This window comes from Callorhinchus milii, unplaced genomic scaffold (assembly GCF_018977255.1).
Source record: "Callorhinchus milii isolate IMCB2004 unplaced genomic scaffold, IMCB_Cmil_1.0 Scaffold20, whole genome shotgun sequence".
In the NCBI taxonomy this organism is placed as follows: domain Eukaryota; kingdom Metazoa; phylum Chordata; class Chondrichthyes; order Chimaeriformes; family Callorhinchidae; genus Callorhinchus; species Callorhinchus milii.
Genome location: NW_024704761.1, coordinates 4149433 through 4166538, shown reverse-complemented (window position 1 = coordinate 4166538; position 17106 = coordinate 4149433). Strand labels below are relative to the sequence as shown.

Below are 17106 nucleotides of genomic sequence, written 5' to 3'. Positions count from 1 at the left end.
CGGGTATTTCCCCCCTCACGAGGTTTTTGTTTGAAAAAAAAACCGCCATCTTACCGCAGTCGGGACCCCGGGGGCCCCTCAGCTTCTTCGCCCCTCTCGACGACGCGCGACGACGCGAGTGCGCGTGCGCCCCGCCCGGGCGTCTGCCACTGTGTGCCACGTCAGCGGACGCTCGTGGGTGGAGGGGGGGGGGGCGGGTGAGGTTCAAGACGCAAACAAATAACTCGTTCTCATTAACCGTCAAGTAAAGACTCGCCAGAGTATCGATCTAAAAATAGATCGTGAAAAGTATCTCCCCCCAAAAAAAAAAGACTGGAGGGATAAACGTCTCTCTTTGTGAACTAACCCCCCCCCCCTTCGCTCGTTCGGTGATGGTAGGCGCTGGAGTGGCGGTTGGGTTTGACCGTTGGGAGTCTGGAAGGTTCCTCACACACACACACACTCACACGCGCGCGCGCACGTCTTCGTCGTCGTCGTCCCCCTCTCCGGAGGGCGTTGTGGTTTGATGGAGCGAGCGGGAGGCTCCGGGTCTCCCTCCCCACCCGACAAGGTCATTTAAATCGTCCCAATTTATCCCTCCCCCCCCCCCCCCCCATACACACACACACACACACCCTCAAAAATAATAATAATAATATCGTTGTCATTCGTCAAATATGTTTTTCGGTGGTGGCGGTGGGGGGGTCGGGGAAAAAGAAGTGACTTTATTGTTGAAAACCTTCCCGATTTTACTTTACAGCCCTCCCCCTCCCCCCCCCAAAAAAAAAAACAGTGGGCGTCGAATTTATCTTCTCTTCCGAAAAAAATAATATATATATATAATATCACTGTGTTGCTTTGAATTTGGGAAGACGGGTCGAAAACATTGTGTGTGTGAGAGAGAGAGAGGGAGAGAGAGAATTAACTTATTAACTACGACTTCTTTTTTTTTCTCAGGAAAAAAAGTAGTGGCGTCGAGCGGTTAAATCGGTAGTGTGTTTTCGTCAGGTGGGTGTTTTTCACCCCCACCCCAAAAAAAAAACACTTTCCAAAAGACGCACATAGCCGCACAAGAGAGGAGGAGGGGGGGGAAAAAAAAAGGAAGAAGAGACCAGAAATGGAAACCGAGGAGAAACACGAGGAGAGAACCGACGACGTGAGGTTCCACCTCTTGGAGGAGGTCACCCTGATGTTGCTCCGAATCAAGCCCGAGAAGTGGTCCAAGTTCTTCTCCATCAACGAGAGCCGGCAAATCGTGTTGGACTTCTTCAACACGGACGACATCTTCGTCCTGTCCATCTACCTCAACAACGCGTCCCAGCTGGTGTCCAGCCTGGGCTTCCCCACTTCGATGAAGTCCAAGGGAATTTACTTCGTGAAGAAGACGACGACGACGATCACCAAAGACAACATTAAGAAAGTACTGATGTACGGAGATATCGGCAGTTCACCGGTGGAGCAGCTGGTGACGGTGATAGAAGAGGTGCGTGAGAACTTCAGGGGGAGGGTTTTCCCTTCGCCCTCTCTCTTGTCTCTCGTGGATTCCAGGGGGAGCACTCGCTGTGCAAGTGAGAGACCTGAGTTCAATTCCAGGCAGAGGGCGAAACCTTGGGCAAGTTTCCTTACTCCACACAGAGCCTAATCACAATCCCTCCAAAACCCAAAACAATAATAAATTGGTCATTTTCAATCTACGACTGTTTGTGGGACATTGCTGTGCGCAATTGGCTGCCGCGTTCGCCCACAAATATACAGTCAATTCACTTTACAGTGTGTTCTGTGAAGCGCTTTGGGACGTCCTCCCGACGTGAAAAGCGCTATATCAAATGCAAGGATTATTATTATTATTATTATTAGTCATTTCCGTGTGAACGACTTGCCATAACTAAGCGCGAGTCGTATACATTGCCGCTTCACCTGCCCATCCATTCAGATGTTACAGCGATTGACCTTGCACACGCTTCCAACTGCCAAACCGTTCCCTTTTTAAGGGAAACATAGCCAATATTGCTTGCACGTGGAGGTTTTCTGATTTTATTCTCGTGTGCGATCGGAAGCGGTTCCGAAAACAAAACAACTGGCGCCCGTTTTCCGTTTTCAGGTGGTTTGCCAACTCTTCACGAACAATGACAACATGAATAAATGGCCTCAAGTGGTCGCTGAGGATGTGATGAAGCACGTCCAACAGATTAAAAACGAAGTGTTTGTAGTTGGTGGGCAAATAAAAGGGAAAACCCTACTTGCTTTTCCAAAAGGTGTCGATTATTTGGAAAATTCAGATGACTCAGACAGAGAAAGGTATACTGCCTTAATCTTATGTGTATTTTGTTACTTTTTCTTTATTTGCAAGACTTATTTCCTGCNTTTTTAACATTAGATTGTCGAACACCATCTCCTTACTGTATAATATATATTTTCTAATATATATACCCTTATGTGTAATACCATATATATTCCTAACATATAAAATATATACTATATATTCCCATGTATATGTATATATATATATATATAGAAAATATTTAGTTATACGTGAGTTCTGATACACTCAGTCATCAGGGAAACACCAAGTCTATCAATTGGGTCTTCTACATTGAAAATGTGATCGCTGTACATTATTGCTGTGTTCTTTCTTCAACCTTTTTTTCTTTTTCAGCCCCACTTTGCCAGTAGATGGAGTTATAGTGCATGCTATTGAATCTATTGTCATCGATTGGAGTCATCAAGTTAAAGATGTACTGAACAAGGATTCAGCACAACCTTTATTGGATGGCTTGAACCCTCTGCCTAAAATAGAGATTGAGTTCTGGGATGCAAGGCTGATAGACCTAGAATACATCAATGAACAGGTGCTCAAGCTGTTATTTGTAATCAAATGTTTGAAATAAATTTACACTGTTCAGAAAACCTCCTTCATAAATGTGTCAGACAATGTTTACTGAACTGAGCCATTTGAAACAATTTTTAGAATTTATTTTACTAAATTATTTCAGCTGTGGACACCCAAAGCTCGTACCATTGCAGAGGTTCTAGAAAGATCCAAGAGCAGTTACTGGCCAGCTCTGAAAAGCATATATATTGACATCACTGCAGGTATTGAACTGGAAAAGCAACACCAAGATTCAATTCAGAAATGAAATGTTACTTAGACTTAGTTATGTATTATTCAAAAATGCGTATTAATATGGGAGTTATTCATCAATGAGTTATTTAATTACAAGACAGAAGCATATTTTAATCATAGTTTTTTGCTGTGTTTTTGTCAAGCGTAGCTCTACAAGAAGCAAGCGATATTGTTTTGTACCTGACACCTCTCAAAAGACTACTAGAGGAATTAGAGCAAGTAGAATATGTAGAGGTAAGACAGGTCCCCTACACAATGTGAGAAATACTGTTGTCGACATTCTCCATGTTGATATTGCTCACGTATAATTTGATGATTCATTTGCCTCCCTCAGAAGCCTATAACAGACAGAATCAATCGGGATAAGAAGCTGCTTAAAAAGTGTATGAAGTTGTGCAGGGAAATAGGATTATAAAATCTGGTGGAATGGGCTGACTGGGCTCCTCTGATTATTTGTTTTCATAGAATTTAGTGCTCATGATGTAGTTTGAAAACCTTTGAAAATCATTATGCAATGGAATTTCAGTACATAGCAGAAAAGTTTATTGTAACAAACAGTTCGAAATTAAAAAAATGTTATTTGACTGTAAATATTGCAACAACCATCTTTTATTAAATTTCTGTATAATTATAGATATCAGCCCATATTGATTTGGTAATGCACACCGTTTGTTTGATCTGGGCCAATTCTCAGTATTACAACACCCCTGGAAGGATCATAGTGATCTTACAAGAGCTCTGCAACCTCTTCATTGAGATGGTATGAAAAACAACTTCAGTTTATTTTAATTATATCAGTGTATTTGAAAGGAAGCTTTTCTACACTCTTTAAATAGTAGCTGATCATGTTTTTTCCTTATTTAATCCTTTATTTTGAATCCCGGTGACAGTTGTTAACCAGTGTTTTCAATGTAAATAGTCCAGCATCAGGAATTTTCATCAGATCTTAGTGTTACAATGGGATCCTGCACTTTGTTTATATTGTAAAATACATGTAATATTCTTGCTGAGCAAACAGGAATTAAATAACAATAATTAAAACATCCAATTCATGGTTTATTTCTTTGCCATTAATATTTCTATTTAATTTCAATAGACCTGTGCCTACTTGAACCCAGAAGAATTGATGAAAGGGCTACTTGGAGAAATAGATGAGGCACTGGAAACTGTAACAATAGGCCTTACTATCTTAACAAAGCTTCAGCATTCATATTATGCTGTGCGATCAAACATTCATAATTTCTTCAAGGTATTTATATTTTCAGGAAGTGTTCACATTGAACAATTTAGCATTAAATTAATTAAATGAATGACTGATATAAAATTGTTGAGCAACAGATTTATTTGACTTTAGCAAGGAAAAAATATTATAATAGTGTAATCTTCTGTGGCCCAGACAGAAAATAAACAAAGGGTTTGAAATTCTGTTGATTTGTGGTAAAGGTGTTGGCCAAAGGTGAAATTTCAACTCTATATATTGACAATATAAATGTATAAGTAATGATAAAAAATAATAATATTAAATATTTCTGATATAACTGCTATAAAAAAATATGTTTTCTCTACTTTTTAGGATAAAGAAGTAAAATATTGGACATTTCCCTCACATCTTGTGTTTGCAAACTTGGAAATATTTATTTCCAGATTACGTCTTATTGAGGTATTGTGTCTATTATGCATGAATTTTTCATTACTTTATTGGTTCTGATGTTGCAGTGCACTCATGCACTCTGCTAAGAATGGTATCACAACTGTTTCACCCCACGTTTCCACATACAAATGGTACGTTTCCATTGTCAGTGAATCTGTAGGGAAGTATTCTTTTACCTAAGGAAATCAAAGAAAATAACTAACAAGTAGGAGAAGATTTAAAAAAAAGACTTTAAATTAAATTTTATGTCCATTCCAAATCCAAAATTTATTTTAAGCTAAATGCCTCATTATCAACAAAAGTAACTAATTTGTCAGTTTTAGTACATTACATAATTTGCAGGGCAGCACTGTTTGGAGCAAAAACCTGGAAACGCACTACCGACTTACATAGAGTGGAGTCCTGTAGCTCAGTGGTTAGAGCACTCGCTTTGCAAGCGAGTCCTGAGTTCAATTCCAGGCAGAGGGCGAAACCTTGGGCAAGTTTCCTTACTCCACACAGAGCCTAATAATAATCCCTCCAAAACCAAAAACAATAATAAATTGGTCATTTTCAATCTACGACTGTTTGTAGGACATTGCTGTGCGCAATTGGCTGCCACGTTCGCCCACAAATATAGTCAATTCACTTTACAGTGTGTTCTGTGAAGTGCTTTGGGACGTCCTCCCGACGTGAAAAGCGCTATATCAAATGCAAGGATTATTATTATTATTATTATAGTGGACTAGTTCAGGGGGCTGCTTCTAGCTCACAGGAAGAAGTTTGGAAGTAGTTGTATGAAGAAAACAGAATGGATCTAAGATTTTAATATAAATTAATATTGTGCAGCAAAGCTGAACTAACTAGATGATTTCTACAGGATGTGTTTACCACTGGAGTTGAGTTCTTAAAGCTGGAAAAAATTGAAGTTGGAGGGATTAAAGGAAATCTCCTTGGTCAGATGGTAATGAAGATTTATGATGAGTTTTTAGATGTCCTTAAAATGTTTGCGGACTGCAAGTATAATCCTTTGGATCCAGCAGAACATGTAAGAAAAATCACTTAGTGGTAATAAAATACTAGATTTTAGTTCTTACACTGTCATCTATTTTCTGATTGTCTTGTCAAATGTCCTCGGTAGCCTCTTTCTTTGGCCCTGCCACTTACACCTAGCTTTGCTCATTCGGAGCCTATTCTGCTTTCTTTACATGGATACAAACAATTAAGTTCAAACTAGCCTGGGCAAATATGGTAGCCAGTTTTCACAAGCAATATCCCACAGCAACTATGTGAATGACCGTCTTATCTGGAGGGTTGTTGGCTAGGACACTTGGAGAAACTCTTCTCTTTTCAAATAGTGCCATGGGATCTATAACATCCATCTGACCAGACAGATGGGATCTTAGTTTAATATCTCATCCAAAGGATGGCACCTCCAACAACGCTCCCTCAGCACTGCATTTCAGGGTCTTTCCTCATGCAGTGATCCTGTGAATGGAAATTGTAATTAAATTCAATTGATATAGTTAGTCGTCTTTATGGGCAAGGTTGCACACCACAGTTACAGCTTCCCAGATGATTTTCTGCCAATACCAGATAGTTAAATCGTTTGCAGCAGAGTTGCTAACTGGGATTGTACTTATTGCAAGTTATGTGCTTCCTCAATTGATAACGGCTGGTAGACCTATGCTTCTCTGAAGTAAACTATAGTGTTTTCATCACTAATATGGAGAAACTAAGAAATTATCTTTTTCATTAAGCTTAGATATTTATGTAAATTAAGTTATTTTCCCTCCGTTTAATTGTTTTATTTGGATGCATTTTACATACAGTTATTTGCTGAAGACTATGAAACATTTCAAATTAAGATTAAAGACTTTGACAGAAGATTGGGAACTATCATCTGTCTAGGATATGATGAGTGCGCAGATATTTTATCTACAGTAAAGGTAAAACAGAACTACAGAAAAATGGTTTGAGGTTAGGAATTTTAGGGATTTGCTTGTATTACTATTCCTGCCTGTAGTAAATAATGTTTAATCTGTTTGATTTTAAAAATGTATATAATATATTTCTCTAATTTCAGCTGTTGCATATGTTTATATCTCTGAGCAAACGTCCATTGATAATGGAAGAAGTAGCTTCAAAATTCCCACGTCTGGTTCAAATGCTTAATGAAGAATTAGACAATGCCAAACTAGTTTACGATGAGCATTTGTTTTTGATTGAAAGCAAGAGCAGCATCCCCATCATCAACAAAAACATGCCATTTGTAGCTGGTCAGCTGAAATGGGCACAGGAGATTAGGACCAGGATTGATACTGTATTAAGTGCTTTCAAATCTGTTGATCATCCGTAAGTATAGCAATTTACCAAAAATATTTTTGTGCCTGTTTGTTTAATTAGGTTTTACAATTACATTCCTGAGTTAGGTATAATAAATAAATATGGATGGATGATCTAGATTGATAAAAACTCGTTTTGTGCCACTTTCAATCTCCTGACACTTTACTTTGTATGTTTGCAGTCTAATTGAAACTGTTTTGAAAACATTGTTGATAGTTCTTTAATCCTCATGTTGCGATTGTTTTTATTTTGGGCCAGTTGCACATCAGGTGATGAAGCTCAAATAATTTTTAAGAAATATGATGAAATGATTGTTCTACTTGCGAAATACTGTGAGAAGGTATATGCAGAGTGGACTTTGAGAGTGGATGAGGACTGTGAATTTAACTTAAATCAACCGCTTTTGATTCGTAATAAAAAGACCAACCTAATCAGTGTTAATTTTACTAAACAGGTCAGTACTCCAACTTAGGATCTATTTGTTTAATTATAGGATGAAAGCGTCCCAATTATTTGTCATTGTTTCAACATAAATTATAATCATCCTTATATTTGAATTAATGCCTTACACATTGCAAGGACATCTCAAAGCGCTTCATAGGATATTCTGTAATGGGTAGCATCGCCAAATGATTAGATCCATAGTGTTGGGGATTTCTAAAGCAATAATTTCATTTTAAGAAATTCCATTGCAAGTGTATTATTATACTGTACAATAATTGATACCCTGTGGTGGGAAGTTCAATGCCTTTTTAGCCTGGAATTGTGTATGGATTGAAGTGTCTAGGAAAACAAGCAACATGAAAAATAAATATCCTGAATAATAAAGCTTAATTTGTTTTTTAATTTATGTTTTTCTTGCCTTGTGTTTCATGTAGGAAAATTCCTTATTCTAATGTCTTGTGTTTGGTCATTTCATATTTTTTCATGTACAGTTGGTTGCAGTACTTCGAGAAGTTAAATATATGAACATTCAGGAAAGAACAGATATCCCAGAGAGTGCAAAGAATATATACGGCCAAATTAAAACTTTCAGAAAGTTTGTTGACAACTTAGATCTATTTGTTGGATGGTATAATAAGGTATGGTTTATTTATTAAGAAGAAATTGGTATCAAATCTACAACTTCTGACTCATCAATGAAAGTGCTGTCCAACGAATTAAGCAGACATCTAGTTTAGAAATGCAAAATTTTGGTCTTTTAAACTGAAATAACCTTTTTGAGTTAGTGTAAACAAGATGTTTTTGGGTTTCCTTAAAAGTATCAACTATCCCTTCAAAGCTGTAAGAATTTGTTTGAAAGTTAGTTTAGTGATTTAACATTTTCATTTTAAACTCAAATTGCCAAAGTTAGTAAATTGGTGGAAAATAACATGGAGGTACTCACCATGTCAGGTTTGTTGGCGTCCAATGTAGTAGGCAGAAAATTGAAAGGATGAAATATTCCAGTGTTGTGCAAAATAGACAACTATCTATTGTGTTAAATTAAAATTTTTAAAATTATTGATTATTTGCAGATAAGATTAACAATACTTGATGTTGAATTACCTCTGATTTTGAATGAACTGGAACAAATAGATGTTAAATTGCTTAAAGCTGAATTTGAATTACAATGGAACAATGAAGGTAGGTTTCGGATCTTATAGTTTCAAATGAACATTTTTTATATTGAACTAATCTTGTCACAATATTATGAAAAGGAGTGGCTGAAATATTGAGAATGGCAGGTATAATGCAGTGAGTCATGAAAATTATTATTTCTGACATTTTTAGTTTGGTCTTACATTGAGGAGATGAGAAATATATTATCTGACCTTGAGACTAGGATTCAGAAAGCCAAAAACAATGTAGAACTCATGCAAACCATAATGCTGGTAAGTGCTTTCAGCAACAGTATAATTTTTTTTACAAATTGTAGTACCCTGTATGAACAGCCAATATGTTTGTGTTGTACAGTATTGCTATTATGAACCTAGTTTTAGTTAATTAAAATCGCTTTCATCATAGTAGAGTTGATATAATTGTTTTTCTGATTTTATTATAGGAATGGTCAGCACTACCTTTGTTTGAGCGAAGTGGCAGCAAAAAAGATTCCTTTTTGGACATCGATGGAAGACCAAATATGTTAAACAAAAGATACACTTTGGTGAAAGAAGCTGGTGTTAAGCTTCATGTGCTACTAGAGGTAAAAAAGACGAGTATACGATTTACAGCATTCAGTTTATGTCCAAAATCTGAACTTTTTGTTTTATTTGTATGATTGGCTATTTTTTATTCTTAAAATCATCCAAAGACCATAGGATTACCTAGATCTGGCAGTTTGGGAGTGCCTAACAAACATATCTCCTTTTCCATGCAACACCCGAACTATGGTGTCTATATAAGGTGCAGCTTCACTCACTGGTTAGTCTTTTCCAATTTGAAGGTCAGTGTTCAATTTGTGTATGTTCATTTTGTTAAAAATTCTGAGTCTAGGATTTAGAAAGCCAAGAACAATGTAGAACTCATGCGAACCGCAGTGCTAGTAAGTGCTTTCAGGAACAGTATTTTTTTTATATAGATTATAAATCTGAAGAAACAGAATATTGCAAGAAAGAAAGAAGAAAAGCATCAAACACTTCATAAAGTTCAGCCACCCTGCAGCATCCGACAATTGGAATGTCTGCCTCAGAAGTCTAGTGGCTCAAAATCAGAATAACAGATTTCCTACCTTACTCCAAATTTTTCTCCCTAAATGCAACAAAGTAAATAATCATGCTGTCAGAAAATTGTAGATGAAATGTAGCAAGGGGGATAATTTATAAATAATAGTTTTGTAACAGTTTAGTTAAAAATAATGTAAGGATGTATCCCCAGGCTATTGGAGAAATAGACCCTTTTTAGACCAAATAGACCAAAAATTTACTTTAAAATCTCCTTGTGCAAAACATTGTGCTGAGGCTTTCAGAATTTCTGTGGTGTGTAGGCAAGTCATATCAGAGACATCCCCAGGGCCTGTGGTTGGGAGCTGAGGCCTTGCAGCTTCATTTAGTAGATGGGGTGAGCGTTAATGGCAATGATCAATTAAGGAACACATTTCTGGTGCTATTTCTTCTATTAAGGAACGTTGTAAGGAACAAAACACATTTTACCCCAGAATTTTTTTTGAATATTTTTTATTGTATACATAATTTGAACCATATGTATGTGTTTTTGCCATCCTGCAGGAAAACTTTACTCATTTTAAAGCAGATGAAAGTTCTTCTACATGGCAAAATTATGTGAACTATGTAGATCAGATAGTTATAGAGGGTTTCTACAATGTGGTTCATACTTCTCTACAATATCTTCTCAACAATATGGAGAATGAGGTTTGTAATGATCGTCTCAATGAAGCAAAGTTGAATTCTAATAAAACCCAAATGTATTCAGGTTTAGCCTGCCATAAATGTTATGATGCAGGGCTACATAGTTCCAGAATGTAAATATTATGAATAAATCATTTTAAAAGTATGCAATAAATATGAGATAATGTGGTTGGAGTTAGGAAACACACAACATAGTGCAGGCACATTGCATAGGGCTGTAAATATTGTATAACACAATTTGTTTACACTAATTGTTTTCCTTAGTCTAAGCAATTGAGCAATTATTGTCTTATATCTCTAGGGTCATACTCCTCCCCTGTTTGAAGTCCGTCTTGAGCTTGACGAATCTGACACAGTGTTCCGACCATCTTTAGGGATAGGCAGTGAATTTTATGCCCTGATGGAAAGGTTGATGAATGATGTGTATAATATAGTGGGTCTTGTGCCACGTTTGGCAAAGCATCATCCTCGAAAGAGATATCAGGTTAGACTGACACAGAATGATAGAGTACTATAATACAGTAAAACTCGCATAAGTCTTCTTTTTATAAATCGTATAATTGGCTAAGTTGTACATTCACGTGTGTCCCATTCAGATTCCTATCAAAACCACTTAGATTTCTTTGCAGTACTCGTATTAATCACCTCCTAACTCGTAACGCTGCTCCCCTACCCTCCATTATTCTCGCATTTACCAGCTACATTGACACAAATGGAACCAAGTGTGTCCAAGAACCGAATGTGTAACCTTCTGGTTTATATGACTTAGTGCTGTACTACACAATGCCATTGAAGGAATTCTAGTTTGGTGTGTGTTTAAAAAACAAGTTTTAAAAGGTTCAAATGTTAAAGATTAACCTTTTTTTTTATGACTACAGATAGATCTAGAAGAAATGGCAGATTTGTCTGAAATGCGGGAAGACATAATGTCTCAGGTTATAAGTGTAATGAAGATGGCTGCAGATTACGAGTCATCTTTTGATAGTTATTCATATTTGTGGGTGGATGATCGTAGTGAATTTCTGGATGAATTTCTTATGTATGGGCGCGTGCTAACACCAGAAGAAATAGAGTCCTATGGGGAAGGAGGCGTTCCTCAATCACCCCCTACACTGGAACAGTTTAAAAACCAGGTAATATTATGTCAGGTGCTGATTTTTATTTAACCAAGAGACAATTTTACAGTGAGTTTAATACATTTTCAGCAGTTAAGTGTACTAAAATCCAATATCGTGTTTTAAAGCAAATAGATTACATTGACATTTTCACCATGAATAGGGTTTCAATTGTATAGTATTTCTATGGATCTTTAACGATGTGATTTAACAATATATTTGGATCTTGTTTTCTGTAGATTGACTTATATGAGAAAATATATGATGAAGTTGCCAAGTTTGAAAGCACCAAGTTATTTCATGGTTGGTTTCAACTTGATTGCAGACCTTTCAGACAATCTCTTCTGAATGTCATCAAACGCTGGAGCCTTATGTTCAAACAGTATCTAATTAACCATGTAACCAACAGGTAACATTATTGTACTATTGGAGAAAAAATATACACAAATAGAAATTGTGGATTTTAGTTCTACAAAATAATGTGGATAATTTAATTTAGAATATAATATGTTTGGGCTGTGATAGCCATGTTAATGCTGAATGAGAGACACACTAGTCAAGAATTTTCCTGAGAAATCCTTTGGATAGTCATTTGTGACAATAATAATGAATCATGTTACAGTACTTTAAAGTAATCATGGGTATTATGCACTTTCTCTTTTAGCTTGAGCACTTTGAAGACTTTCATCGAGGAGACAAATGATGAACTAACAAAACCAATGAAAGAAGGAGATTTGGAAGGGCTTATAAAAGTTATGGGATATCTGAAAAGTGTAAAAGATAGACAGATGACAACAGATCACATGTTTGAACCCCTTAGGCAGACCATTGAATTACTGAACAGCTATAATGAGGAATTGCCAGAAGAAGTTCATGCACAATTGCATGTAAGATTTAAACCTTAACTTTGTTGTTTGTGTATCATTTTAAATGTTTCTTCAAAATATTTTTAAACTATTCCTTAGGAATGTTTCATACATTTGTGCATTGGTTGTTATGTTTAGGAACTTCCAGAACAATGGAACAATACAAAGAAAATTGCTCTTCATTGTAAACATGCTGTGGCTCCTTTGCAAGCCAATGAAGTTAATGTCATTAGAAGGAAATGTCTACGATTTGAGGTATGATAACAAAACTAAATATAATTCTTAAGTGAAAAGGATAAAATAATGTTGGATGCTCTAAAAAAAATTGGAGTTTTTGAGTGGTTACTTCTCATTACTATCATTATTTTCATTACTGATAAATATTTAAATGTCTCTGATGCACGTGAATATGAGAATATAATTATTTGGTATAGTAGCTTAATTTTTTTTAAATACTTTTCTGTGCAGATCAACCAACATGGATTTAGAAAGAAATTTAAAGCAAAGGCTCCTTTCGACTATGACCATAAAATACCTTATAAGGCTTTGGATAAGGTATTTTTTTCAACCAAATTTTAAACTTATTCAACCTTATGAATCTAGGCAATGTAACAAGCGTGATCAAATTACAAAGTAGATGGTGGTGAGTAGATCTACAAATTCCAGTTGGCACAATTTGTATATGATTTCTGGGGATCTGAATTCAACTGACTTTACAATATAGCTCAGGATCCAATTTGCCTTGCTGCCTCACACTGTTTTGACACGGCAAGCAATAAATCAGACCAGGTGCATATCCAACTACTTAGAAAACAAAAAACACTTTCAGGAGAATTAAAGGCCATTCCATTATTATAATCTTGTGAGAATATTCTTTGAGACTGAGTGTGATCCACTCTTCTTTCTCCCAGGATCAGACTCCTGCTTACCACGGAGAGCAGTGGAATTACGAAGCAACTTTGCTTATCTACTTGAGTACCTTCAGGTTTATTCTTCAATTGAGAGCATACTTCTCAGTCAACTTATGAAATTCAATATCTCAGGCAATTTCTGAAATGTAATAGACATTTTAAACACTAAGGCATCTTTCATATTTTTTTTAAGGCTCAAAAAAAAATCCTCACCATGGAAGACGAATTACAAGCCCTTTCGCAGTCAGCTAATCTGTTTGAAGTTTCGATTCCGGATTGTAAACGGCTAAAATCGTGCCGCAAAGAAATAGTATTGTTGAAGGAATTATGGGATATGATTTTCCTTGTAAGTTTTCCACTTAATAGTACTTCATATGGGTTTTACAAGTTATAATTAAATGAGGTTGCACCCTCGTCGCTCTTGTTATACTTTGGGTGATATTTACCAGTTTGGCATGTTTGGAAGTTCTAAGAATTAAATTCCATCATCAGTAAAGATTTCCATCAATGTTACAATAATAATAATCCTTGCATTTGAAAGAGTGCCTTATCACGTTGTTAAAGTCTCAAAGCCCTTCACATAATGTACTGTAAAGTGGTTTGACTGTATGGGTGAAATGTTTTTTTTTATTCCCATACCTCATATATTTTCTTCTATTATGTTATGGATCTTTATCCATATAACAGAATGTAAACTGGGATGTTTGAGTATTCTTGCTAAGATTGTACTTTGGTAAGAAGTGAAGAATCCTTTACCTAACCCAAGTCATCAATCATATTTGATCCACCTCTTCTTATCCGACTGTGTAATAGACAGTCTAACAGTTTTTTTTCTATTAATAATATAATCAACAAAACTAACTTTGGCAAAATTTTAATTATCATAAATCCACAGGTTAGAGTGTCCATCGATGACTGGAAGACTACTCAATGGAAAAACATCAGTGTGGAGTATATGGATTCAGAGTGTAAGAAATTTGCTAAAGATATAAGGAGTCTGGATAAAGAGATAAGGGCATGGGATACTTATACAGGTCTAGACAAGATGATAAAGAACACAATAACTTCACTGAAAGCAGTTAGTGAACTGCAGAACTCAGCCATAAGGGACCGCCACTGGCAGCAACTCATGCATGCAACTAAGGTAGAAATAGTAAATATTTTGTAGATTAAAATAAATCTGAATGTCAAATATGATTGCAGATTAAGGAAATAATCGGAAAATGTCTACTTTTTCAACTTGATTTTATCGATGAGAATTTTATGATTTATACTTTTATTGAATTAGTTTAATACATATGCTGTATACCTGAAAGAAATTTGAGAAATAAGGGAAAACTATGGGCTCTATTGTGTATTGATCACTATTGTGTTCATGTTGGAAGTATGAAGATATAAAAAGACAGAACAGGGCTATGGTAGTAAACAGAGGTCTAGATATAGAGGTAACACAGTGCAGACATGATGGGCCAAATGGCCAGCCTTCTTCTGAAATTACATAAATATAGTTCCGTAAATTAAGTTCATAGAAACTCCAGTTTATAAAGGGACCATTCAGACTTTTGAGTCTGCTGGTCCTAAAGCTATTGATTTTCTAAAATCAAAGTGTTGCTTTTGTTGAGAAGCATTTCTTAATTAAATTCTTCAATATTTGTTTCATAGGTCGAGTTTGCAATGTCTGAAAACACAACTCTTTCAGACTTACTTAGCTTGCAGTTGCATAACTTTGAAGATGAAGTCCGTGATATTGTAGATAAAGCCGTGAAAGAGTCCGGAATGGAGAAGGTACTGATTTATTAGTTGACTTGAAAGAAATGATATGTTGCACTTTTAGATGGGTCAAGAAGATTACATTTGTATAACGCCTTTCACGTCAGGAGGACGTCCCAAGGCGCTGGAAAGCTTTCATACTGGCAGTTTTCTCAGATTTCATTCTGAAAGCCTGCGTAGAATGCTAACTCAGCATATTTTGTTAGAGTATGACAAGATTGCATCCAGATAGTCACAAATTGGAACCAGCATATTGATAATATAATTAAATCAAATGGATATATCAAATGGACAAATCTATTCTTCTAAAGTCTAATCACTGCACCTTATGTTGACTCCAAACAATAATAATAATTATCCATGCATTTAATATAACGCCTTATGTCGTCGAGACATTTCAAAGTGCTTCGCAGGATATACTGTATATTTTATGGGCAAGACATGGCAACCAGGTTGCACACAGCAATGTCCTGACGTGGGCCTTGAACTTACAACTTTCTGACTCTGAGTAGAATGCTATCACTGAGCCAGGCTGACAAATCTTATACATGAGCAATTTGTTCTAGATAATTCTAATAGTGTCCAAGCTTTATTAGGTTCCTACCTCTGTTGTGAGTTCCATAAAAAGCCTTGAGGTGAAAGATTAATTCAGCTGTAGCATTATTGTTTAGTATGCTAGAAGAAACTTCTCTTTTTGAATAGTTTTTTTTCCGATTTTACTGCCCACTTGAAGCAGTTAGAACCTTGAATGATGTCTCATCTGAGAGATTGCAAATTAACAAAAATTGGACGTATTTGAATTTTGTATTTTACAGGTGTTGAATTCACTCGATAACATTTGGAGTATCATGGAATTTGAACATGAACCTCATGCCAGAACAGGAATTTTGATATTGAAAGCAAGTGATGAACTAGTGGAGACCCTGGAGGACAATCAAGTTCAACTACAGAACCTAATTTCCTCTAAATATATTGCATATTTCCTCAAGGAAGTCAGCTCATGGCAGAAGAAGCTTTCAACTGCAGATTCTATTATTTCCATCTGGTTTGAGGTACAGAGAACTTGGGTTCACCTTGAAAGCATTTTCATAGGCTCTGAGGACATCAGAACCCAGCTCCCAGAAGACTCCAAACGCTTTGAAGCCATTGATACTGACTTTAAAGTACGTAATTTCATGACTATAAATACTTCCTGAAAATACTGATTTGGGCTGGCACACTATTGGTGATAGATGGAGGATTGTTAAAGAATGATTTAAACCAGAGAAATTGACTAATGAAAGATTATTTTCTTTACCAGGAACTCGTGGCAGATGCAATAAAGACACCAAATGTAATTGTAGCAACAAATAAACCAGGTTTATATGAAAAGCTGGACAAAATACAAGGGAGGTTAGTGGCTGTTACGTGAAGCCTTCCAACATTGTGAAGGGTGCTACGTAATAATAATAATAATCCTTGCATTTGATATAGCGCTTTTCACATTAGGAGGACGAGCCAAAGCGCTTTACAGAACACACTGTAAAGTGAATTGACTGTATATTTGTGGGCGAACGCGGCAGCCAATTGCGCACAGCAATGTCCCACAAACAGTTGTAGATTGAAAATGACCAATTTATTATTGTTCTTGGTTTTGGAGGGATTATTATTAGGCTGTGTGTGGAGTAAGGAAACTTGCCCAAGGTTTCGCCCTCTGCCTGGAATTGAACTCAGGTCTCTCACTACAAAGTGAGTGCTCTAACCACTGAGCTACAGGACTCCACAAGTTTTCAATAAGCAACAATCGCGCCTCGGTTGACCTCATCGGCTACGATACTGCCACTGCGCAAAATGCAAGTTGTTGATTTGTTGCTTAATTTATTTTTATATATCACATTAATTATGTTTTTTCTTTGTCCTTCCTGTTCATGGTTAGTAGCCTTTGCAAATGTAACTGTCAAAACTTGTTCCGTATTATTGTTGAGGCATTTTGCAAACTGTTTCTATATTAAGTTTTATTTACCTTTCTGTTTCTGTTT

General features: G+C 36.3%; 1 protein-coding gene and 1 non-coding gene across 2 annotated transcripts in view; one reads left to right on the top strand and one right to left on the bottom strand.

Moving 5' to 3' along the window:
- Positions 1–971: 971 nt before the first annotated feature.
- Positions 972–17106, top strand: part of LOC103175553 (dynein axonemal heavy chain 17) — a 47635-nt gene continuing 31500 nt past the window's right edge. Inside the window, exons 1-28 of the mRNA XM_007888650.2 lie at positions 972–1462; positions 2081–2277; positions 2636–2828; positions 2973–3072; positions 3252–3337; positions 3738–3863; positions 4200–4352; positions 4677–4763; positions 5614–5781; positions 6566–6682; positions 6820–7088; positions 7338–7533; positions 8015–8161; positions 8597–8705; positions 8853–8953; positions 9124–9264; positions 10286–10429; positions 10728–10910; positions 11305–11559; positions 11781–11950; positions 12206–12428; positions 12546–12662; positions 12876–12962; positions 13512–13664; positions 14214–14462; positions 14981–15103; positions 15904–16251; positions 16389–16480. Coding sequence (XP_007886841.2) covers positions 1097–1462; positions 2081–2277; positions 2636–2828; positions 2973–3072; positions 3252–3337; positions 3738–3863; positions 4200–4352; positions 4677–4763; positions 5614–5781; positions 6566–6682; positions 6820–7088; positions 7338–7533; positions 8015–8161; positions 8597–8705; positions 8853–8953; positions 9124–9264; positions 10286–10429; positions 10728–10910; positions 11305–11559; positions 11781–11950; positions 12206–12428; positions 12546–12662; positions 12876–12962; positions 13512–13664; positions 14214–14462; positions 14981–15103; positions 15904–16251; positions 16389–16480 — 4700 coding nt within the window. The 5' untranslated portion in view covers positions 972–1096. The remainder of the gene's footprint in view (positions 1463–2080; positions 2278–2635; positions 2829–2972; positions 3073–3251; positions 3338–3737; positions 3864–4199; positions 4353–4676; positions 4764–5613; positions 5782–6565; positions 6683–6819; positions 7089–7337; positions 7534–8014; positions 8162–8596; positions 8706–8852; positions 8954–9123; positions 9265–10285; positions 10430–10727; positions 10911–11304; positions 11560–11780; positions 11951–12205; positions 12429–12545; positions 12663–12875; positions 12963–13511; positions 13665–14213; positions 14463–14980; positions 15104–15903; positions 16252–16388; positions 16481–17106) is intronic.
- LOC121850512 lies at positions 16770–16921 on the bottom strand. Its single transcript, XR_006085632.1, has one exon. It is a non-coding gene; the product is annotated as a U4 spliceosomal RNA (small nuclear RNA).